Genomic DNA, 26,780 nt, shown 5'->3' with positions numbered 1-26,780 from the left:
CTGTCTGACCTGCTGTGCTTTTCTAGCACCACACTTTTGACTCACAATGGAGATAGTTTGGGGAAGAATGAACACAATGCAAAGATGGAAGGTGGTAGAGGAAAGGAGGAATACCCAAAGGTAAAGCTCCTGGGTGACTAAAGCTATGGAGCTTAAAATGGAATAGAATATTTTAACAATAGTTATGATAATGATGAAACCATATGTAAATAATTGAACAAGAGAAGGGGTCATACTAGTCCTGATATTGGGGAATGAGCCTGGCAGGTGATCAAAGTTTCAGTGGGAAAGCATTTCAGGAACATTGACCATAATTCTGTAAGTTTTAAGTTACTTATGGATAAGGATGAGAGTAACCCTTGGGTGGAAGTACTACACTAGGAGAAGGCTAGCTACCACAGTATTAGGCAATAACTGGGAAATGTAAACTGGGGCAGTTGTTTGAGGGTAAATCTACATGTGAATTCTTTTTAAAAGGTCAGTTAATTAGAGGTCAAGAACACCACATTGCTGTGAAAAAGAAGAATAAGGATGTCAAGATTTTGGAACTTTGAATGATGAGAAATTGTGAGCTTAGTCACATAGGAAAGGGAGGCATATATAAGGTTTTGGAAACTGAAGACGATAAGAAGAATGTAAAGAAAGCAAAGAATTTAAACAAGGGATTAAGAGGGACAAAAGGGCCCATGAAATATCTTTGGCAAACAGGATTAAGGAAAATAGCAAGGTATTTGAGACATATATAACGATTAAAAGTGGGTAGGTAGGGGCAGGGTAGGTCCATTCAAGGATTGTAAAAAAGGAGCAGCAGTAGGCCATTTGGTCCCTCAAGCCACTTGTGTGCTTGAACAAGATTGTGACTCCTCTGTTCAAGATCAACATATCTGTGTACTTCCTCATATTTCAAAACTCTCTCTGCCTCCTCTTCAAATACTTTCCACGATCTAATCTCCACAGCTTTTGGAGTAGGGAATTCCCTATCCTACGGGAAAAGAACTTCTTTCGTATCTCAGTTTTAATTGTGTGACCTTATTCTTTAACTGTGTTTCCACTTCAAAAGTCTCCAGTTCGTGGAAACATAATTTCAACATTTGCTCTGATTAGCCCCTCAAAATCTTGTATGTTTCAATTAGACAGTCCCTGGTTATTCTAAACTGTGTAATAAATACATGAACTGTTTAGCTATTCTGAATAAGTCACCACCTTCATCCTAAGAATCTGCCAAAAATGTATACTTCCTTTTAAAAGGGAACCAGTGTTGTCTATAATACTCTAGGCGCAGCCTCACCAACATTCTTTACAACTGTAAAAAGACTTTACTACTTTTAAACTTCTCAACACCTGAGCGATAAAAGTCAAAATTCCATTTGCTGCCTATATTAGCAGGCTAACGTCTTGTTTCATGCACAAGTACATCTAAATCCCCCTGCATCTCACTTTCTGAAAATCTCTGACTACTTTTTCTTTTTTCCTGTGGAAGTGCATTAAATCCATCTGCCAAGATTTTGCCCATTTTCCTCAATCTATTCATAACCTGTTGTAGATACCTTTTAAGGCCTTGTCATAACTTACCCTCCCAACTATTTTAGCATTGACAACAGATCTGTCCCTTCCTCCTAGTTATTAATATAGGCAGTAAATAATTAAGGCCCTCAGACTGATTCTTGTGACACTCTACTAATTAAATCTGTGCAATCTGAAAAAGCCCCATTAATCCCAACTATATCTTCTGTGCATTAACTAATCCTTAATTCATGCTAATAAATTAACCCCAAAATTGTGAGCTATTATCTTCTGGAATAGTTTTTAATATCATACCTTATTGAATGCTTTCTGAATATCCAAATACCCAAGATTTACCAATTCCCCTTTATCAACTTTGCTTGTTATATCCTCGAAGAACTCTAGCAAATTTGTGAAACATAATTTCCTTTTCACAAAACCATGTTTTTGATCATGTTAAGCTTTTCTAAATGTCCAGCCAAGTCTTCCTTGGTAATGAATTATAGCATCAGCAACAGATTTAGGCTAATTGACCTTCAGTTTCCTGTTTTGTGTCTCTCTTCCATCTTGAACAGGGCTGTCACATTAGGGATTTTTTAATCTGCTGGAGCCCTTCTGGAATCTAGTAAATTCTGGAATATTTCAACCAACACCTCCACTATTTCTACAGCTGCTTCCTTTTTAAACCCTTAGATATAGATTATCAGACCCTGATGACATGTCTGCCTTTAGTCCTATTAGTTTATAAAATACTTTGTCCCTCATGAAAGAGACTTATAAGATCGTTCCTCTCCTTAGTTACGCAAAGTACTATAACAAAGTCATCAAGTCATACAACATGGAAACAGACCCTTTGGTCCAACCAGTCCATGCCAAACATAATCCCAAACTAAACTAGTCCCACCTGTCTGCTCCTGGGCCATATCCTTGCAAACCTTTTAAACGTTGTAACTGAGCCTGCATCCACCATTTCCTCAGGAAGTTCATTCCACATGTAGAGCATCCTCTTTGTAAAAAAAATAAATTGCCCCTCGTGTTTTCTTTTTAATTATTCACCTTAAAAGTATGTCCCTTACTCTTGAAATCCCACATCTTGGAAAAAGTTACCTACCAGTAACTCATCTATATCCCTCATGAGTTTTTATAAAGTCACCTCTCAACCTCCTACATTCTACTGAAAATAGCCTGCAACCTTTATAATTCAAAACTTTCATACCCTGCAACCCTCTCTAACTTGATAATATCCTTCCTATAGCAGTGTGACCAGAACTGGACACAGTACTCCAGAAAATGTCCTCACCAATGCCCTGTATGACCTCAACATGATTTCCCAACTTCTACATTCAAAGGACTGAGTGACGAAAGCAAGCATGCTAAATGCCTTTTTAACCACTCTCTGGGATGTTTATAGCTTCCTCCAGTGTGAAGACTGATGCAAAATATTGGTTTGTTATTTGTCACTTCCCTGTTCCTCATAGTTAATTCCCCATTTTTGTCCTTCAAGCAGCCCACACTTACATTAACTCAAGTATGTTTTTTTTAAAAAAACAGTAGAAGCTCTTGCTATGTTTTGCCAAACTATTGTCATAATTAATTTCTTCCTTTTTATCAGCTTTTCACCATTTACTACTGGTTCCTTGTTTTAAAAACAAAGTCCCCAATCTTCTGACCAATCACTAGTTTTTACTGCATTACGTGGTTTTGTTTAGGATTGGATATTATTTTGTTAACCACAGGAAGTTTATCCTTGTCATTTGAATTTTCCTTTTTGACTGAAATCAAGTTTTACCGAGCACTATGAAATGTTTGCAGAAATGTCTGCCACTGCTCATCCACCTACTTTCCTCTTACACTATCCCAACCTGCTTGAGACAACTCTTATCTCTATTCCTCTCGTCATTGCCTTTCTTGAAGTTGAGGACACTGATTTGAGACCCAATTTGCTCAACCTCAAACTGAATTTGAAATTCTTCTATAATGTGAACACTGCCCACTACAGGATCCTTAACTGAGATCTCTTATCAATCCTGCATGATTTACACATTACTAGATCTAAATTAGCCCGTCACCAGGTGGATCCTACAACATACCCTTCTAAGAAGCAAGTCCTATTGCACTTTACAAATTTGACATCCATGTCAGCCTGATTTGTATTGTTAACATGCTGTTTGAAATCATACATTGAACTGCACAATTAGTTTCCTCCTTGTGCATCTTCATTGTTTTCCAATGTGGTTCCAATGAAGTCTGTCCCCTCCTTTCCCCAGTGGTGGTGCGAGAGCCCATTTTCCCATACGAATCTTTGAACTATGCACTTACCCTTTGTCAATTTGCATATAATTCAGGTTGCAATTCAAATCTTTGTGGTTTTGCTTTTGAAATTAGCCTGAGCTGTTCATAATCCCTCAGCAGAACTTTCTACCTAGGTCATTAGCATCTATTTGGACCATGACAGCTGGATTCTTCTCCAATCTAGAAGATATGTCCTGACCTTGATGTCCTGGGGAATAGCATAGAAATTGTGAAGTCATGTGAAGCAAACTTTTAAACCCCCTTAAATATAGGATAGTGTCAGATCTTTGCCAGGTAACAAGTGTTCTTACATGTTTGATTAGGTGATTAGTGTGGAAACAGGCCCTTTGGCCCAACAAGTCCACACTAACCCTCCGAAGAGTAACCCACCCAGACCCATTCCCTCTGACTAATGCATCTAACACTATGGGCAATTTAGTTTAACAAAAAGAAAAAGATGTGAACTGCAAATCAGAGGAAACATTTTTTTAAAAACTCAGCGGGTAGTTGTGATCTAAGTGGAAAGGGTACTGGGTGCAGTAGTAACATTGAAAAGGGAATTGGAAAAATATTAGAACTCTTAAAAATTATGCAAGGCTTTGGGGTAAGAGTATAGGACTGGGTTCAATTGATAGGGTATACCAAAGAGCTGGCAAAGAGTGATGGGCAGAATAACCTCATTTCATGATTCTGGGTAAAGATTTGCTATGCCACTGCCAAATTATGTCAGATCACCTTTTAATATAAATATAAGTTGTTGCTGCTATCACTCTGATCTTTCATTCAGGCTTACCACATCAGCAACATTTTATAAAGATTGCACCATTTATAAATTGTACATTCTAAAAACCCAGAGATTTTTCTGGAAAATGGTTTAAACATCTGTAGGTGTTCTTCTGCCTTCAAATTTTAATTCTAACAAATTAGCATTGTATATTTTGCAAAATTTTACAGTGCTCCTCATTGCCAATTGTTTTTTGTTTCCGAACTTAAGAACTAATTTGCGAAAACATCATCTCCCCATTCTATATTAAAATTTCCCAAGTTTTTTGTGTTTATTTAGTAGAAGTACACTTTGGGAATACTTGATTTGTGCATTTGTGACACTAGCTTCTGACTTTTGCCCTTAGGTTCTATTTTCATGATTTGCAGAAACCTGGGGCAAAGAGCACAAAACTAAGTGAGTCTGAAACTGACTTTCACAATGGAAAGTGGTATTTTCATCATGTAGAACTAGGAAGAAAATCATTTGAACAGGTAAACTTCTCCCTTAGTCCCATAACAGTTATAGAACAAAAGCATTCCCTATTGAATGATGAGAAGCAACATTGTAAACAAGCGTGTCATACAAAAATAAAAGTCCAGATTGTGAATTGGTAGAATAACAGATCGCCTCATCTGTTAATATGCTTAATAAAACAAACATTCTCTCAACTGTTACTCAAGTTTTTGGGTAAATACACATTATTTCAATAAGTCAATTCTTGATTTATTTGAAAAACCTTTTCATTTTTACAGAACTGATAGTTGGAAATTGGCTGTTTGTAAGCTGCATGTAATCTTTCATTGAAAGATGAGAGCATTAGAGGCACCTGGGGCATTCCTTGAGGAAGTGTCCTTGGCCCAATCATCTTCAGCTGCATCAGTGATCTTCCCTCCATAAAGTCAGAGGTGGGAATGTTCCTTGACGATTACACATTCAATACTGTTCACAACTCCTCGTACACTATAGTAGGATGTGGACAACAGTGAGGCTTGGGCTGACAAGTGGCAAGTAACATTTGCATCAAGTGCCGCCAATAATTATCTCCAACAAGACACATTATAGCCATCTCCTTTGACTTACCATCATCATCAAAATCCTGGAAGTTTCCATTGACCAGAACCTGAATTGGACTAGCTATATAAATATGGTTAAAAATGAAAATGTTAGAGACTTGGAATTCTTCAGTGAGTAACTCAACTCTTAATTCTCCCAAAGCATGTCCGCTGTCTGCACTGCAAACGTCAGGAGTGTGATGGAATACTGTTCATTTGCCTTAATGAGTGCAGCTCCAAGAATAGTTAAAAAGCTTGACACCATTCAGGACAAAACAGCCCATAAAGTTGGCAACTCATCCCCCACCTGCAACATTCACTTCTTCCAACATTAATGCACAGTAGCTTTAATGTGTACTAGCTACAAAATGTGATGCAATAACTTAAAGCCTCTTGTTAGAAAGCACTTTCCAAACCTTTCTCTTCAAACCTAACAGGACTAGCATCATAGATGCATGAGATCATAACCATCTGCAAGTGTCCCTGTAAGCTGCAGACTATTCTGACTTGGAACTATATCCCTGTTGCTACGTCAAATTATTATAACTTTCTATCAGCATTGTGGTATACCTACCTTCAGTGAACTGCAGTGGTTCAAGAAGACAGGTGACATGATGGTTCAGTGGTTAGCACTGCTGCCTTACATGGCCAGGGATCTAGGTTTGATTCCAGTCTCTAGTGTCTGTGAGGGTTTCCACTGAGTGCTCCTGTTTCCTCCCATAGTCCAGAGATGTGTAGGTTAGATGGACTGGTCATGCTAAGTTGCCTGTTGTGTCCAGAGATTGCAGGTTAGAAAGATTAGCCATGGTAAATGCAGGATTTCAGGAATAGGTGGGCTGGATCTGAATGGGACAATCTTTAGAGGGTCAGTGTGAACCGATGGGCCAAATGGTCTCCTTCTGCATCATCGGGATTGTACGAAGACTGCTCACTACCATCTTCGCAAGAACAACTAATAATGGACAATAATTGTTGGATGATCTAGCAATGTCCACTCCAGTGAATGAATAAGAAATGGGACATGTTGTAGAATCATACAGTCATTCAGTCCAATTTGTCCATGTTTCCCAAACTGAACTCTCTATTTGGCCATATCCTTCTAAACCTGTTTCATCCAGTGCCTACAGCAAAAGGAGAGAATTTCCCTTGTACGTCATTTAAGAAAAATTGACTAATAAAATGCTTTTTAAAGGAATTTATAATCACAGAGCTTTTTATTATTTGTTCTTGAGTTGTGGGTGTCATAAATTACCCATAAGCTGATAGTGTCCCACTGCCTCGAACCTCTGCAGTCTGTGTCATAGTAACACCCACAATGCTGTTAGGAAAGGTGCTGTGTTCCAAGTCCAAGACTTTGATCCAGCAACAGTGAAGTAATGACAATAACTTCAAGTTAGGATGGTGAGTGATTTGAAGAGGTAATCGTAGATAGTCTTCCAATGTGTCTGTTGCCCTTGACCCTCTGAGTGATTGAAGTCACAGCTTTAGAAGATTCTTCAGCAAACAAACATTTATAAACAGCAATAGGGATTGTATTTGGATGTAGATGATTTGAAATTGATAAAAGAAATGTCTGTATATCTGGGTTCAAAACCTGCCATTGTAGATATTTGGAATTGGGAGTCTAATAGCAAAAAGAAATACAGCATAGGAACAGGCCCATCGGGTCACATGTGGGCAGACACATTCTATCCATCCATACTAAAACAGTCTTCATTTACAGGATCCGTATCCCAGTGTTCCTTTCCTATTCATGTATTCATCCAGGTGTTTCTTGAATGCTGCTATTTGTCTGCTTCCACCATCACCTCTGGCAGCGCATTTCAGGCAGTTGCCCCACACTGAAAAAGTTGCATCACACGTCTCTTTTAAACTCTTTCACCACCCTAACATTTTGAGCTTGTGTCCTCTAGTAATTGATCCCTCCATCCTGGGTAAAAGCCTCCTATTTTTCACTCTGTCTATGTCATTCACAATCTTATAAACTTCTATTACGTCACTCCTCAATTTCTTGCTTTCCAGTAAAAACGGAGCCTAGTCTATCTCACCTTTCTTCATAGCTAAAGTCCCTCATACAAGGCAACATCAGGGTAAACCTTTTCTGTACCCTCTCCAAAGTATCCATATCCTTCTGGTAGTGTAGTGATCAGAACTGTACACTATATTCAAGTATGGGCTAACTAAAATTATATAGAGCTGCAGCATAACTCGTCTTTCCTACTCAATGCTCCTTCCAATGAAGGGAAGCATGCCATAGACCTTTTTTATTAACTTACCTACTGGTGCTGCCACCTTTCAAGTAATCTGTGGACCTGCACCACCCAGATCCCTCTGCATATCAATACTGTTAAGAGTTCTGCCATTCACTGTATAATTTCCACCTGTACTTAACCTTCCAAAATGCATCACCTAATGTAGATTGTCGGAAAAATCCAACTGAAACTGCCATCCTTATCTGTTTTGGCCTTTTCATGACTGCATACCCACAGCAAAGTGGTTGTTATTTAACTGTCTTCTGGACAATTAGTGGTGGGTAGTAAATGCTGACCTTGCCAGTATACCATGAATGAATGAAGTTTTTAAAAAGTATATGATCAGTAAACAAAAATTTGACAAATAGTGAAAAGGACTTCAGGATGGTAAGATAGTGGAATAAGCAGGCAGACAGTAGACACAATTTAATGAGGATATGTTTGAAGAAAAAGTAAAGCATATAATTAAAGAATAGTGGTAACAGGGAGTGAAGGATGTTCATGTACATTATTGGGTAAAGGCATCCAGCATAAGAACGATGAAGTAGTAATGAATATATGCAAAATTTTGATTAGGCTACAGTTCGGAGTGTTGAGTGTATACAGTTTTGAATGTCCCATTACGTGAAGGATGTTAAAGCTGTTGAGTATGTATTGTAGATTTGCCAGCATTATATCAAGGATGCAGACTATAGTTATGAGATGAGGATTATTATACACAAATGGAGATTTTTAAATTTGTGCACTGATTGTGCATAAAGAAAAAGTTATATTTTTGGTATTGTTAATCAAGATCACCATTTTAACGTTGCCACATTTGATGAAGGATCAGCAACCAGGAAATGTTACTGTTTTTCTGTGATGCTGACTGAACTAGTCAGAATTAGCAGCATTTCTGGTTTATATCTTTCAGGTTCCCAGCATCTGCAGTAGTTTCATTTTTTGGTTAGTTGTGATTGCTGTAGTAGCAGCAACGTAGACCCATTTAAAGGTAGATTCATTTAAGATGCATCTGGACAGATGCATGAGTAGGTGGGGAGCAGAGGGATACAGCTGCTTAGGAACTGGATGATAGTTTTAGACAGTAGATTTGAATTGGCTCAGGCTTGGGCTGTAAATTTTCTTTGTTACCATAGATACACTGAACCTAATAAAAGAATTGCAGATACTTGGAATCAGAAACAAAGTTCAGAGTTCTGAAGAAGGGTTACTGGATCCAAATATTAACTCTGATTTCTCTCCACAGATGCCAGACCTGCTCAGCTTTACTAGCAATTTCTGTTTTGGTGCTGTTAACATCTATTGTTTGAATAAAATACTGTTTACTTGAAAATATTTATATTATTGGAGCAAGATGTTAACACAAATTAAGATATATTTTATTCACACATTCACTTCTGGAGACACTGTGCACAGGAGAATGATGATTTTATCTCTTTTGAAAAAACTATGAAGAATTAGAAATGGAATATGTTCTACTAAATTTAGTAAATTCTGTGATTCATTGTGAGCCATTAGAACATTATTCCAGATATGGTTTGCATTAAGTATATATAATAACACAATTGGCAAAGTAAGACATTTTTTCTGAAATCAGTCACACTATAGATTACCTTAAACAGCTTATGAAACACTCAACGCCTTTTACTGTTTATAGGTTCTAAGTGCCAAAGGTGTTGAACACATGAAACAGAAAGAAGAAACAGAAGTCAATTTACATCAGCACAACTGGGCCAAACTGAATTGTTCAGAAATCGGGCATTCTATGGACTGCGATGGCCACTGTCATCCCTGGTGATCTTTTAGAAATAAAGGATACTCAGAAGGTTCTAGTGGGGAAGCGTAAACAAAGTGACACCAAAGCAAGAAAATCCTTTCCTTGTCAGTTGTGCGGAAAGATCTTCACTAGTGTTGAGAAACTGAAAGTACATTCGTATTCACACACTGGTGAAAGACCCTACAAGTGTTCACACGAAGCCTGTACCAAGGCATTTGTGTCTAAGTATAAGCTACTGAGGTATGGAAAATTTGCTATAGGAATTATTACAATTTTACAGCAACATTAGGGATATTTGCCTGTCAGGTTTTGGTACTTTGGTACCATATTTTTCAGAAATTGTGAAGTTCAGATTTGGGCTCATTCTAAACTAAATAGTTGCTTGCTGCTAATTCACCTAAGTCATGTCACAGCAAGGTTGGAAGGAGACTGCATTAAATTGGGTTGATGAAAGAAATACTTTTTTGTCCACGTTTTTCAAAGTAATGATACCCAAATAATTAGGCTGAAACTGGGCATTTGTTCTAGGTATGTTTAGGCTCACACTTATACAAGAGATAAAAGGACATTTAACTAAACGTTGCTGTCAGATTTTGAGTTACTTGAAGATACTGTTATTGTTCTAGTTACTGTTTTTACTGTATTTTAATTATGAGATGTGTAGAGATTCTCAACATCAAAATAATTAGAATTGAATTCAATAGTGAACATATTGAAATAATGGGAATTTCCATCACGTGCTTCTAAAGCTGGCCAAATTAATGCACATAAAGCTTCTTGGATATTTCATGTGATTTTTAAATACATTGGTCTTGAAGCAGGTCCCAATTACAAAACTGATCAACCTGTCACTCGCCAATACCCCGAAATTGTCAATTAATGATGTGTTAATTTTTTCATTTAACTTATTTTTCCAATCAGCCTATTCAGACAGATGTTAGTCCATACCTCTGAAACAGGTGGGACTTGAACCCACTAACCCCTGGTCCAGTGGCAGGGACACTACCACACTGCCACAAGAGTGCCGTTTTAGTAGTCTTGTTTTGTAAATTCAGCTATTTTTCTAGTTAGCCTTTTGAGAGATATTATTACACATCTCTGGAGCAGATGGGACCTGAACCCATGCCTCCCAGTCTAGACGTTGAGACACTACCACTATGCCACAAAAGGACCCTAAATTAATGCTTATTTTTTAATGTAGATTAGCCCCGCAACCACTTTTAAATACTGTTTAATCAATCAGTCCAGTAACTCTATGGCATGCCTCTGGAGTAGATGGGATATGAACCTGGATTGCCTAGCTCAGAGGTGGGAAACTACCATTGTGTCACAAGAGGGCCTCTACACTTTCATTGATGTTTTCTTAATTTAACCTATTTTTCTAATCAATCTATCCAAAGATGTTATTACACACCTCGGGAGCATGTGGGACTTAAATCTAGGTCTCCTAGATTGTGATCCTACTCTCCAGGAATAGGATCACAAGCACTGTGCCAGAAGAGGGTCCTAAATTAATGGCGACAGTGTGACTCTCAATTCATTTCACCCTCCTGCAGGACTTTGAGATTCTGGAGATAAAAGTAGGTGCAGGTACACCAACTGACACTTTAAAATCTTTTAAATATTTTCAAGTCATTTCAAGTCATGTAAAATTGTACAAATTTCAGATGGTAGACTAACAAGTCTGACAACACTTTTTCTGACAAAACCATTTTCAGCTGTATTAATTAACCTTTTTTTTCTTGTGGGACACTTGCCAGCATTTATTGCCCATCCTTAGTCCCTATAACAGATCGGGAGGAATACCTTTTTAAGACTTTATTCTGAAACACTACCAGGTTGCACTGGTTCATTGCAAATTTAAGCAGATAGTGGTGAAGTGAATAACACCCCAAACCTGGTGCAGTTTGCATCTTGTTCACAGGTTATGTTGAAAATGGAAACTTTACACCTTGACTTTACAGAATAATTTCAGCATTACCTTGTTTTTTTCCTCAATAACTTTTATTGTTTCAGTCCTTTTCAAAACATTAGTAGTTTTCAATACATCCAAGAAGTATTATTTAAAAGGATGCATTAGTTATAAATAATTTGAAAGTATTAAGGGAAGTGAGACAAAAGCAAGCATATGTAGTTATCTCCGATCACTCATTTTCTCACTAACTGAAGAAACACAAGGGATCAAATGGCCAATTCCTGTTCCTATTCTATAGATTTAGTTTACTTTGCAAATATTTTTGTAGGCTAGCATGTAGACTATGAAACTCTGCAAAAAGCTGTATCCTTCAACTCTGGCATATAATAGCAATTATATATCTGCTAGTGTAAAAACTGTAGGCCAACAAAGCAATACACTGTTTCAGTAGTTGCTTTTCTCAGAATTTGTGCTTCCAATCTAGTACTTTGCATTAATGTATTTTTAAACAATGTTCCTTAGCTAAGTTTTAAATATTATGTTTATTATAAAAATAAACTAAAAATGAAATACTTAGTTTATAAATATAATTTTTGATATAAATTTATTGAAATCTGATTATTTTGTGTTTGAAGTATTGTGTAGGACATTGATCAGTACAACATAGCAGGCCATAGGGCATGCTCTTGTGTTTGTTGACTATGATGCCATTCCAGACTAATCTTATCTGCCTATACGTAGGCTGTTCCTCTATTCCCTGCCAGTTCATGAATGTGTCTAAATAGCTCTTAAACATTACTATACTAACTGCTTCTACCACCTCCCCTGGCAGTGTGTTCCAGGCACCTACCAAACTGTGTAAAAAAATAAATTTTCCTTGCACATCATTTTTAAATCTTACCATCCCTCACCTTTAAACATATGCCTCTTAGTATTTGCCATTTCACCTTTGTGTGGGGGGGGGGGGGGGGAAGATGACTCTGACTATCCATGCCCCTCTCAATTCTATATACTTCTAACTGGTCGTCCTTCAGCCTTTGGTGCTCTAGCTAAAAACAAGCCAAGTTTATTCAACACCTCCTTTTATAGCTACTATACTCCAGTACTTTGTGTCAAACTGCTTTTTCATCCTTTCCAAAGCCTCCGCATCCATTCTATAGTGTGGTGACCAGAACTGCACACAGTACTCCAAATAGAATCATAGAGATGTACAGCACGGAAACAGACCCTTCGGTCCAACCTGTCCAGGCCGACCAGATATCCCAACCCAATCTAGTCCCACCTGCCAGCACCCGGCCCATATCCCTCCAAACCCTTCCAATTCATGTACACATCCAAATGCCTCTTAAATGTTGCAATTGTAACAGCCTCCAACCACATCCTCTGGCAGCTCATTCCATATACGTATCACCTTCTGCTTGAAAATGTTGCCCCTTAGGTCTCTTTCCCCCCTCAACTCTAAACCTAAGCCCTCGAGGTCTGGACTCCCCGATCTGAGGAAAAAGGCTTTGTCTATTTATCTTATCCATGCCCCTCAATTTTGTAAACCTCTATAAGGTCACCCCTCAGCCTCCGACGCTGTTGCATTTTACCTACTAAGATACAGTATTTCACACTTCGCTAGACAAAACACCATCTGTCATTTCTCTGCCCAACTTTCCGACTGGTCGATATCCTGCTGTCTCCTTTGAAACCTTCTTCACTATCCACAACTCTACCGATTTTCATGTCATCTGCTAACTAATCAGATGACCAAATTGTATATTTGTTTGTATAATAAATCACAAACAGAGGACCCAGCTCTGATCCTTCCTGAACACCACTTGTCACAGACAACTCAACCAAGTTTGTGAGACAAGGCTTTCCCTGCATAAAGCCATGCTGACTATCCATAATAAGTCTGCTGTTCAAATGTGAGTAAATGCTTGTCTATAAGAATTTTCTCCAATAATGTCCCTACCATTGATGTAAGGCTCACTGTCTATAATTTCCCTTGATTATCTTCTTAAACAAAGGAACAACATTGGCTATTCACCAGTATTCTAAGACTTTAGTATCTTAGGGTAGATCCCATCAGGCCCTGGGGACTTATCTACCTTAATTTTTTCAAGACATCCAAAACCACCAGCACCTTAATATTGACATGGCCCAGAATATTATGATATGCCTCCCTCATCTGACCATCACCCATTTCGCTCTCCTTGGTGAATACAGATGTAGAGTACTCCTCATATCCATATAAAATGTCTTGGGGTTCTTTTTAATCCTGCTTGCCAAGGACATTTCAGCCTTCCTAATTTCTTGTTTAAGTTCTTTTCTGCTTCCTTTGTACTCCTCAAGGGCCTTGTTTGATTTTAGTTTCCTAAACCTTACTTTTGCTTACTTTTTCTTTTTGACTAATCTTTCAATATCTTTTATCATCCAGGATTCCCGAATTTTGCCATCTTTATGTTTCAGCCTCACAAGAATGTGCCAGTCCTGAATTCTGATCAACTGACTCCCACATGTCAGATGTGGATTCACCCTCAAACAGCTATGCGCAGTCTAATTCCTCCAGTTCTTTCCTAATACTGTATAGAAAATCAGTGATTTTCTTTTTGGTTTAAGCCTAATAAATTATATTTAAAATAACTACATTGTTTTTTGATAAAATTCAGTTTTTACAAAACTATTTGAAAACAAGGTATGCTTATATTTCTATATTATTTTATTGTGAATATATTTTTTAGCAATGTTAATTATACTTTTGAAATTTTAATCTGCTATATTAACATTTGGTGAAAGCTCAAATAGATTAATACTACAATTTGGAGAGTGGGATTTAGTATAAATGCATTGAATTCATGTGCAAGAATTTGAAGATTTGTTCCTTTATCCATTTTTGATAAAAATAATGGGGAGGCAATGTCCTAGTGCTATTATCGCTGGACTGTTAATCAAGGGACCCAGGTTCAAATCCTGCCATGGCAGTTGGTGAAATTTGAACTCAATTTTAAAAAAAAACAAAATCCGGAATTAAAAATCTAATGATGACCATGAATCTGTTGTGAAAACCTATGTGGGTCAATATTTGCCATCTTACCTGTGACTCCAGATCCACAGCAAGCTGGTTGACGCTTAATAGCCCTGTGGGGAATTAGGGATGAGCAATAGATGTGGCATAGCTAGAGATATCCTCTTCCCATAAGTGAACTTTTCTCTTTTAAAAAAAAAGCTCAGACGTATTATAGAATTTTCAATGACTTTACCATATTTTCCTTCGATATTGAGAATGTGCCAAATATTTACATATCTTTCCAAAGCTCCTTATCGTTTGGAAATGATCTGTCCTCCCGGAATCTCAAATTATTTGGAAGGGGTTTTTACTTCCAAAACTTTTTCCTAATACCTTAGCTGCACTGTGAATCATTAACATTTTCAATATTTCACTTTCTCTGATCACAAAAATCATAGTTTGCATTAACAATTTTATGCATATTAGTTGTTGAATGTAAAACAATTATTTTGTAATTAGTACAGAAAAAGCAGATGATGAAACCAATTAAATTGCCTATACTTGATTGCTAAGTTATCTATAAATGATTAAAATATTTGAAACTTTTATAATTAGTTGGTTAGAAAGGCAGCCTAATTACTAAATATTATGCAAAAATATTCTCAATTATCTGACACTTGTTTACTTTCTTCTGTAATGAAACCTTCATTTTTAGTTTAAGGTGACTGTCTTCATTTCCAAGAAAACCAATAGCCCATACATTTTTTTCAACTATTAATGGCTTTCTTAGTTTTTGTGAAGTAGGTATTTGTTTTTCTTTGAGGATATTACTTTTAGATGCAAATAATATTTGGTTAAAATATTTCATCAACTTTCTTCAGTAATGTAGAGGCACCTTTTGGATGTCTCCAAGGTATCTCTCCCTAACTTATAAATCAAAGTTCATGCAGAGGAAATAACTCAGTCTTTTTTTAAAATAATTTCCTCTTGAATATAACTTGATTGACTTTAGAAGAACATAAGAATGAATATAAGACATTATCAAAATATTTGTTATTAATTCAATACATAGGTTTTATTGAACTAATTTTTAGAAAAAATCTTATTTCCACATGCTTTTCTTGTCTTATTTTAATCCTATAAACAGTATAATCCCCACAGCCTATAATTACACGAACATCGAACATTACAAGCCCTTTGTCCCTCGATGTTGCGCCAGCCTGTTTAGCCCATCTAACTTACACTATTTCATTTTCATCCATATGTTTATCCAATGACCATTTAAATGCCCTTAAACTTGCGAGTCTACTATTGTTGCAGGCAGGGCGTTCCACCCCTGACTACTTAGTAAACAACTTACCTCTCACATCTGTCCTATATCTATAACCACTCAATTTAAAGCTGTCGCCTCATGCTAGCCATCACTATCCAAGGAAAAAGGCTGTCAGTGTCCACCCTATCTAATCCTCTGATTATCTTGTATGTCTCAATTAAGTCACCTCTCAACCTTCTTCTCTAATATATCAGCCTCAAGTCAGTCAGCCTTTCCTCATAAGACCTACCCTCTAAACCAGGTAACATCCTAGTAAATCTCCTCTGAGCCCTTTCCAAAGCTTCCACATCCTTCCTATAAGGTAGTGACTAGAACTGTACACAATACTGCAAGTGCAGCCGTGCCAGAGTTTTTTATTTAGATTACTTACAATGTGGAAACAGGCCCTTCGACCCAACAAGTCCACACCGTCCCTCCAAAGAGCAATCCACCCAGACCCATTCCCCTACATTTACCCCTTCACCTAGCACTACGGGCAATTTAGCATGACCAATTCATCTAACCTACACATCTTTGGACTGTGGAGGGAAACCAGAGCACCCGGAGGAAACCCACGCAGGCACGGGGAGAATGTGCAAACGCCACACAGACAGTTGCCCGAGGCAGGAATTGAACCCGGGTCTCTGGCGCTGTGAGGCAGCAGTGCTAACCACTGCACCTCCGTGCCACCCATTTTGTACAACGGCAACGTGATCTCTTGGCTCCGAAACTCAATCCCTCTACCACTAAAAGCGAACACAATGTATGCCGCCTTAACACTCCTATCAACCTGGGTGACAACTTTCAAGATCTCATGGACTCTGAAATCTCTCTGCTCATCTACACTACTAAGAATCCTACCCAGTATTCTGTATTCCTGTTGCTCCTTCCAAAGTAAATTACCTCGCACTTTTCCACATTAAGCTCCATTTGCCACCTCTCAGCCCAACTCTGCAGCTTATCTATGTCCCTCTGTAACCTGCAACATCCTTCCGCACTGTCCACAATCCCACTGACTTTAGTGTCATCTGTAAATTTGCTAACCCGTCCTTCTGTGCCCTCACCCAGGTTATTTATAAAAATGACAAACAGCAGTGGCCCCAAAACAGATCCTTGCCGTACATCATTAGAAACTGAACACTAGGATAACTATTTCCTGTCAATCACCACCTTCTTTCAACTAACCAATTTCTGATCCAAACTGTTAAATCACGCTCACTCCCATGTCTCCATATTTTCTGCAATAGGCTACCATGGGGAACCTTATCAAACGCTTTACTGAAATCCATATACACCACATCAACTGCCTTACCCTCATCCACCTGTTTGGTCATCTTCTCAAAAGAACTCTAAGGTTTGTAAAACATGACCTACCCTTCTCAAAACCTTGTTGACTATCCCTAATCAAATTATTCCTCTCTAAATGATTATAAATCAGATCTCTTGTAATCCTTTCCAACACTTTACCCACAACCGAAGTAAGGCTCACTGGTCTATAATTATCAGGGTTGTCTCTACGCCCCTTCTTGAACAAGGGGACAACATTTGCTGTCCTTCAGTCTTCTAGCACTATTCCTGTAGACAATAATGACATACAGATCAAAGTCGAAGGCTGTGCAATTTCCTCCCTGGCTTCCCAGAGAATCCTAGGATAAATCCCATCCGGCCCAGGGAATTTAGCAATTCTGGAAACCATCTCCATGTGAACCTCAATCCGGTCTAGTCTAGTAGCCTGTATCTCAGTATGGTCCTGAACAACATTGTCTGTGCCTTTTTCCAGTGTGAATACTGACAAAAAATATTAATCTAGCACCTCCCCTATCTCCTCTGACTCAATGCACAACTTCCCACTACTGTCCTTGATTGGTCCTAATCTTACTTTAGTCATTCTTTTATTCCTGATATGCCTATAAAAACCCTTTAGGGTTTTTCTTGATGCTACCTGCCAACAACTTCCTTCCCCTCCTGGCTCCTCTCAGCTCTCTCTATAAGTCTTTCCTGGCCAACCTGTAACTGTCAAGCACCTTAACCGAGGCTTCATGTCTCATCCTTACATAAGCCGCCACCTTCTTGACAAGAGATGCAATTTCATTAGCAAACCACGGCTTCTTCGTTTGACCATTTCCTGCCTGTCTGCCATCTGATTAGATGTTTATAAATGTTCTTACTGGCAATAATTTATTTATACTTTCTGCGCAATATTTTTGGGGTTAAAATAAATATAAAGTGATACGTGCTTTGAACTTTGAATAAATTAGACTTTTTAAAACATTAATGCATTCTATAACTTTTAAATTATTTATATGGATGTATAAACTGAAGTAAGATTACAGCAACATTTAATTCCAAATTTTCTGTTCATTTATGTTTGGGGAGTATACTGTCATGTTTAATTGCCTACTCAAGACTAGTAAAGCTGATGTGCTTTACTTTTATGCAGATATTTAAATTCATCAATTCAGTACCAATAACCATTTGTATCTATTCAAGGCATATGGCCACCCATTCACCTCAGAAGACCCACAAGTGTACTTATTGTGAGAAAATGTTCCATCGTAAAGATCACCTAAAAAACCACCTACAGACTCATGATCCAAACAAGGAAGCCTTCAAGTGTGAGGAATGTGGGAAAAACTACAATACAAAGCTTGGTTATAAACGTCATCTGGCTCTACATGCTGCAACTAGTGGTGACCTTACCTGTAAAGTTTGCTTACAAACATTTGAAAGCACAGGAGTGTTACTGGAGCACCTGAGGACACATGCTGGCAAGTCAAGTGGCACAAAAGAAAAAAAGCACCAGTGTGACCACTGTGACCGTTGTTTCTATACACGGAAAGATGTTCGGAGACACATGGTAGTACACACTGGAAGGAAAGACTTCCTTTGTCAGTACTGTGCCCAGAGATTTGGTCGGAAGGACCACTTGACACGTCACATGAAAAAAAGTCATTCTCAAGAGCTGCTGAAGGTGAAAACTGAACCACCAGATTTTGTGGATCTATTTAGCTCTAATCCATCATTGTCCTTAAAAGATGAGCTAACACCAGTGATGTCTGTGGTTTCCAGTGAACTGACAACTAGGCCATTTACAAATGCTTTACAAATGAATATTTACAGTGCCCATATTCAGACAATGCAAACACTAGGATCAACAAACCAAATGGTCTCCACACCATTACCTTTAGGAATGAGTTGCCCACTAGAAATTGAATCTTCAATTCGGCCTCCTCAAGAACTCTCCTCAAAATATTTCCTTGGCTCTACCTCATATGCCATTGCAATGCCTGAAAAAGGACAACCATTAAAGAATGAAATAGATAGTTACTTAATGGATATACAAAGTGATTTGCTTTCCTCCTCCCATGACACTCAATCATCCTCATCAAAACTGGGCTTGGAATTGCAGGCAGGGTCTCTTGGTGATGGATATGGGGATATTTTACTTTCAAAAAGTCCAACGGTCCTCTCTGAACCTCTGAATACATCATCTTTAGAGTTTTCTCAGTTGTTAAGTTTCTTGCCACTTAATAGTCCTGCATACAATCAGCCAGTTTCTTTTGGCAATCCTGGAGTGTGTTATACACAGGACGAACCTCACACATCCCTCCTTCCTCTTGCATCACAGAGCCAGGAATCACATGAAACTGGCAACAGTATTGGTCTCCATGCTCTACATCCTTTATCTACAGTCTTCACGACTAGCTTAAGCACAACAACACTACCACGTTTTCACCAGGCTTTCCAATAGACAATGCAACTTTCTTATCCACTTCCTTTTACATAGATTCTTCTCTGTGGTGTCAGTTTCCAGATGGAATATTAAAGAATTGGCCTGTAGACTCTTAATGGCTTCTAATATCTTGCTACTTTGTGAATAGTCACAGGAGACGAGCAAAAATGGGTTGCACAAAACTGTGTACTTTTGTTCAGGATGGGAACATCCTGTGTAGCAGCTGATGTATAATAAATATGCATTGCAGGTTAGTAAGGAGATTTGAATCTAATCTACCATTAATAGAGTCACATTGACTAGTCTAGAGTTTTATGGAAAGAATACATACTCCATAGCACCTCATCCGACACAAAGTGTGATGGTTCTTATAGGTATAACTTTGAGGCATTAAAAAAAAAGAATCTTTCAGGTTTAGTTAATGACTGCAACATTCACAGTGCATTTTCCTTTTTTTTAAAAAAAACACAAACTATTCAATTTTAAAACTAATGTCCATGTTACTTTGTGAAATGATTTTACGAAGTTGTTTTTTTAGATCTTTTGGTGGTTCTTAATTGTGATTTTAAGTTTCAACATCAAGTACCTTTTAAACTGGGAGGCATATCTGTGCACCTAGAACCTAGCAATTTTTTTTAATTCAAATGCTCCAAAGAAGTTATGGGGAATAGATTAATTTAAATTATATGCAAACTGAAACACTTTGAAAATCTGTAAAGCTTATAAATGCCATCAAATTCAATACAGTGCATTTTAAAAACTCTGGCTATGACTTTATTGAAATTCATTTACTATGTTGCAATAGAAATCCAGCATGAATTCTGTTTTTCAACTTAGCAATTATATTCCTTTAAATTTATTTTAAATTTCAAATGAGCAATGAAATTTATGTAATAGATATTCAACTGAATGTTTGAATATTCAATATGTCAGAACACAATTGACAAAAGCTAATAATGTATATTCATCTAAGATGGTTTAAATTCACCTACATTTGATTATTGGTTTAGCTATAAATTCTATTATGAGTATTTTCCAATTAACTTCTACTTTAAAACAAGACAAGTGAAAGAGATGATTTCTGAAATTTATGCGGAGTTTAAAGAGCATCCTAGAATCAACTAATGACAAATAAGTTATGTTTTGGTAGAATCCTTATTTATTTGTTACATAAAACTACACATTCTCCTTTTTTTTATTTTAATAGCATATTTAGTCAATGTGCTTAGCTAAATATTTTGGGCTATTTATTGTTTAATAATTTTTTTCAGTACTTGCTGCTCCAGAAACCACTTGGCACATTCCTGGAGAATCATTTCACTCATTCATTCATTCATTCTTACTTGGTCTACTTCAAATTTAAAGTTATGACAACCATTTTGAATTGATTTTCTTCAGATTTTATTTGACCCTTGTTTACCTCCATCATATTACTAATGTTAACTATCATTTCAGCATCATGATGCACTTGAATTTCATCTTTCATTGATGAAATGAAGACTGTATTGGAATTGTTATCCATAGATAAACTAAACCTCAAAGTACTGTATTTCTTAAAATCTCAAAGACCTAATTTAAACTGAAAAATTAATTGTACTTATTTCTTTTGCATTTGTAGTTTGAAAAGGTGCACTTCAGAGGTATCAGTACTTACAATCAGTACTTAACACAGTACTTGAACTCATTCTGAGTTTAATTTGGAGTTTTCTTAATGCCATTCTTGTTAGTGAGTGAATTCTGTTTTGAGATAAGGAATGCCATTTGTTGTCTTGTACTATACACAACGAAAGAAAAATGTGCATTGGCTTGAAATCTAAAATTTAAAGAAAAGCTGGAAAATTCTTCATGTCTGGCAGCATGTGTAAGTGAGAAAGAGTTGATGTTTCAGGTTGGTTATATGTTTTGATGAAATATCTCCATAGATGCTGCTAGGTTTGCTGAGTATTTCTAGTATTATGTTTTTATTACAAATGTTGGAATTAGTTTAGGTAAGGAGTAAATATATTACTTTCGTAGCAGATATTGGTCTAACTGATCATGATTTAGCCAGCTAGTCAATCTCTGTAAGCTATTTAACAAGTGAAAAGCTTTTCATTTAGTAGGCAATGTTATTATCAAGTAGCAAGATGTGTTACAATCTATTTTATTGATTAGTTTTTTAGCTCAAAACAAAACATGTCAGAAACCGTGAACCCAAATGTAACTCTTAAGTGAATGGCCTCACTCAATATGCCTATGGCTTTATGGAGAGAACAGAAAAGTTAACACTTCTGGTATAACTTTGCAGAAATGTTATGTAACACCTAAAATGTTAACGTGTGACGCCTAAAATATTAACATATTTAGTCTTTTCACAAATGCTCATTGACTTAATGTATATTCATCAATTAGCTATGCTTTCCATCTCATTAGCTTCTTTGGGGCATTTACTTAATGGAATATTGCTTAATGAAGCCCAAGAAGATGAAATGTAGGGAGAACCAGAATAACCTTGTTGACTTTGTGAAATCCCGTTTCCACGTCTGTTAATATTAAACTCCTACCTATTATCTATGACTGATGTTAGGCCAAACTGTCTGCAATTCATGGTTTTCTCCGTCCTTCCAATTTCCCATGTGAGAGTGGCACTGTGACCCTTGAATCTGTGGGGTGCACCACTATTCAGAATCTGACTGCTAACAATGGATTAATGCAATACTTCCATTTCAATTTTGTAGTTGAAATTTGAGGTGCAAAGTTCCACCCAGCAAATCTGAGTAACAATGGTTCGCAATTTAGCACTTAGTTAACACTTGATTGTCCCAAGAGATCCTAATTATTTGTCAAACAGAAAAGTGTTTCTTGCTGCATGGATTTGATTATGAATTTGAAACCCTGAAGCACGTAGATCATTTTCCTCTGTGTGGGTTTCTCATTACATTTAGGACTATCGCAGAATAATGACTGTCTGTAAATAAGACCTTTCAGTTGTAGATACCCAAAGAACAACAGGAGACTTGCCAATCCTGGCAGTAAGTAATAGAACAGTCCTTCTGCATTGAATAAAATCATACTGGCATTTACTTAATGTCAAGGTATCTCAGTTCTTTACATGAATGACCTTATTAAAATGTAGTTACTATTAACAAATTTCTGCTTATAATTGTACTACCACCTCAAACTGAAATATGTTGGATCTCTAATTATGAGAGCTGAAGCTTGGAAATTATATCTTTTTGGAGGTATTATTTTAGATAATGCCTTGCAGTGCTTCCGTTTAGAGTTTTCAAACTCAGCATTGTATTATAATTGGAGATTTAGAATATAATTAATGTTACTAGATGGAACTAATTTTTTTTTAAAACAACGAGTTTTTTTTGTCTGTAATCCTTAACTCTGGTCAATTGTTCTTGGAATTTGAAGGAATTTGCATCTAATTGGGATTAGAGGCAAATGAAACTGAAAATTAGCCCCATCACCCAATTACCTCAATTCTGTTTCCCTTCAGCCTTTGGGCTATTTTTGTGGAGTCATGATTGAAAAATTTGGCTTTTAGTTTTCTTAATTGGCAGGGACCAATTTAAGTGCCTGGAGGCAGTTCTCCAGGCAGGCCAAGTGGTTGCTCCATCTGTGTGTAAGAGCATTCACAGGGCACCCTGCAGCAGGATTCTCTTCAGCTCAGTGGCCTGGCTGCTGAATTTATGTTTTAGTGAAAGATATAAATAAGTTAGGGACAGCGTGCTTCCATTTTGAAAGCTTTCTCTGTTATTTATCTTTCACTAATGCCTGCTGTTAATTAAGAGAGCATGATCAGTCCACTCTGGGATATGCTGGAGTGTAAAATCTGTCAAATCCTATTTCCCGGTCAGAGAGAGAGTTCAATTCACCCATTAATGTTTGGTCATTCACATAGTGAGGCTACTGTTTTTAAGTTTGTGAAAGATTTAGCACTTAAGTTCAGATGCATGCATTAGAGTTTTGAACTATGACGAAGCAGTACTTAGAATTTGGCTTTTAATTGAACATTTTCTCAGCAACAGAATTAGGCATTATGCATCCAATGTATTATTCACATTATTCAAGTGATAATGAAAGATTTGCTTTCCTAAACCCCTCCCACCACCAGATTTGTAGGTAGATTATTTAAACAGGAGAGAATTGTCTCGTGTTCTTAAAGTCAATTAACTGTAAAATAATACAGCATAGTTATTTAAAAGTTAAAAAGATATGTTTTAAAAAAAACTATTGAAAAGATAACGCCTATAAAATAATTACAGAATTTCATAAATCCCATTTTTTGGGGGGTGTTGGTGGGGGAGGTACGTGGAATTAGAATATTAATGCATTGCATTATTTATTTATAAAACATGTAAACAATCTATATTACATTGGTTTATTAGACAATCAAATGTTCTAGTCAGATTTGTTTTCATAAAACTCAATATTAATTATATAGATGTTTTGAGGTACTTCTGAAAATGTATTATTAAGGCATTTCATTTGCCAGAAGTAATCAGTTAATTAAGATGTATATTGTACATGATATTTCAATTATTACTTCATTGTAAATAGTTCCAGAATGTAGTACACAAAATCTAACGTCCATTATGCTCTTTCAAAAACTGAGGTTTTCTGGTGGCAGTAGTACCAAGTTGGAAAAGATCCCAAATTTGAAATTAAATAAAAACCAAAAGAACTGTGGATTCTGTAAATCAGAAAGAAAAAAAACAGAAGTTGCTGGAAAAGTTCAAAGTCTGGCAGCATCTGTGAACAGTAAGTCAGTTAACATTTTCTTCAGATGCTACCAGGCCTTCTGAGCTTTTCCAACAACTTCTGTTTTTGTTCCATAGCTGAACCTGTAGTTAGACTTCCTTGCACAGACACTGACACAGGCTGAGCACCTGAAACTTTAGTTGCAGCATAGCTGAAAGGGTAATAATGGTGATAGGATAGCCAGTGGGTAAATTGTTTACAAATACCCATGAATGTTTACACAATCTGTACGTGGAATGACAAATCCAAATGTATGATCTGTTAGCCAACTAATAAAGAAAGGTCAGTTCTTTACATCAAAAATGCCTCCATTTAAGTACACCTTCTGACTTAAATTTAAACCAGAGAAAATTTTATTTTTTAGGATTTCTTATGGTTTAGAATAAGTAGAACATCTAAGCTGTCTAGAGGAAAAACCCACCACACATAATTGGAGGAAAAAATTTCAAAGGAAGACAACTAATTTAGCCCATCCTGTGTTAGATTAGATTAGATTAGATTACTATACAGTGTGGAAACAGGTTGACAAGTCATCACATTTTGAGAATAAGAGATATCCCATAAATAAAATAACATGGATAGAAACTGTCTTTAATTCCTACATTCAAGTTGCCTCTAAACTTAAGCTTTAAACAGCTATCTTTTAAAACATTGTTTCATGTCAACTAAGGCACAAGCAAGTGCATGCTGCTTGAGAAGTGGAATTTTCATAAAATCTTGATTTATTTTTTCATTTGTCCAAAAAGTTCCTTTTTTTATAGATGCATAACATGTTTTACATTACTGTTATAGCACACTAGTATATAGTGTATTGTGTAAATTGTAGCCTTATCTACATAATGTGCAAAATAACCTATATTTTTAGCACTTTCATTATCCCTTAATCCTGGAGTGTCTTAGATTCCCTACAGTGTGGAAACAGGCCCATCAACCCAACAAGTCCACACCGACCCTCCGAAGTGCAACCCACCCAGACCCATTTCCTTACATTTACCCCTGCACCTAACACTACAGGCAATTTAGCATGGTCAATTCACCTAACCTGCACATCTTTGGATTGTGGGAGGAAACCGGAGCACCTGGAAGAAACCCACGCAGACACGAGGAGGATGTGCAAACTCCACACAGACAGCTGCCCGAGGCAGGAATTGAACCCGGGTCCCTGGCACTGTGAGGCAGCAGTGCTAAGCACTGAGCCACCGTGCTGCCCCAGAACTCTCTTGAAAGTCATAGATTTTAAACATCATTACAAACTTGTTTCAAGTGCTATTTGATTTCATAGTCTATTATTAGAGCATTAGATTATAAAACAGTTCTTGTATATATATAATTTTACATTTTCTATTTAACATTTTAGCTATAGTGCTATAGTGTTCATTTTTTGTAAAAACAAAAGTCATATTTGCTTTACTTGCACAGGGTTGCTGTGTCCCACTTAGGGAATTAAATAAAGACAACATTTAAAAATGAGCTGTCTGACATCTTCCTTGCTGATGCTATATCATCAGCTCCCTCTAAGTAAACATATATACATAGACAAGAAAGTAAACACATGGATGAATTATATTGTTGCATCTCAACTGAAGCAAATTCAATGGGGAACATTCCATCAACACTTTTTAAAGCATGTATTTTGCTGCTATTTCACATTGTTTATATGAAACCAGTTCTTTTGTACGGTGAACTTCGCATTCCTTAGTTTAGTGCTGCGATTATGTAGTGCAGTTACTAGCATCCAGAAGATTAAATGACATGGCTTTCATATGAAGCCACAATACATTATGCAGTTGTAGCAAAAAAAAACATGTTGGAAGGCTTTTTGATTGATTTTGATCAGATCTTAAAGTAGTATTCCTTCAATCTCTATATAGTAGTATTCCTTCAATCTCTTTGTACAAGATGATTAGGGGGTTAGATAGGGTTGACAGTGAGAACCTTTTTCCACGTATGGAGTCAGCTATTACAAGGGGGCATAGCTTTAAATTAAGGGGGGGTAGATATAGGACTGATGTTAGGGGTAGGTTCTTCACTCAGCGAGTCGTAAGTTCATGGAATGCCCTGCCAGTAGCAGTAGTGGACTCTCCCTCTTTATGGGTATTTAAGCGGGCATTGGATAGGTATATGGAGGATAGTGGGTTAGTGTAGGTTAGGTGGGCTTTGATCGGCGCAACATCGAGGGCCGAAGGGCCTGTACTGCGCTGTATTCTTCTATGTTCTATGTTCTATAGTGGAGGTTTGCTAGAACCATGTGAATTCTAACGCATTTATAGTGGAAATACTGTTGAACATTGTGCATTCTCCCTGAAGTGTTGTTACATCTATTGTTCGACATTTGTACATTCTCAAAGAACTGAAAAATACCAACAGTTTGCAACCACAGCTTCCCCCCCCCCACCCCCGCCCCAGCTTACATCAGTAAGATGGAAAGTTT

General features: G+C 37.1%; 1 protein-coding gene across 11 annotated transcripts in view; it reads left to right on the top strand.

The window, feature by feature from the left end:
- Nucleotides 1-24,652, top strand: part of plag1 (pleiomorphic adenoma gene 1) — a 69,344-nt gene extending 44,692 nt beyond the window's left edge. For 4 of the 11 annotated variants that reach the window (XM_072570569.1, XM_072570565.1, XM_072570568.1 and 1 more), the window contains 2 exons: nt 9,523-9,882; nt 18,355-24,652. In XM_072570569.1, coding sequence (XP_072426670.1) covers nt 9,641-9,882; nt 18,355-19,615 — 1,503 coding nt within the window. In that variant the 5' untranslated portion in view covers nt 9,523-9,640 and the 3' untranslated portion in view covers nt 19,616-24,652. Of the gene's footprint in view, nt 1-4,925; nt 5,053-9,522; nt 9,883-13,982; nt 14,241-14,278; nt 15,353-17,111; nt 17,219-18,354 lie in introns of those variants that run through there. The other 7 variants (XM_072570570.1, XM_072570572.1, XM_072570566.1 and 4 more) reach the window with 7 other exon arrangements.
- The last annotated feature ends 2,128 nt before the right edge of the window (nt 24,653-26,780 follow it).

Source organism: Chiloscyllium punctatum, chromosome 5, assembly GCF_047496795.1.
Source record: "Chiloscyllium punctatum isolate Juve2018m chromosome 5, sChiPun1.3, whole genome shotgun sequence".
NCBI lineage: Eukaryota > Metazoa > Chordata > Chondrichthyes > Orectolobiformes > Hemiscylliidae > Chiloscyllium > Chiloscyllium punctatum.
This window is presented reverse-complemented; position numbering and strand designations above follow the sequence as displayed.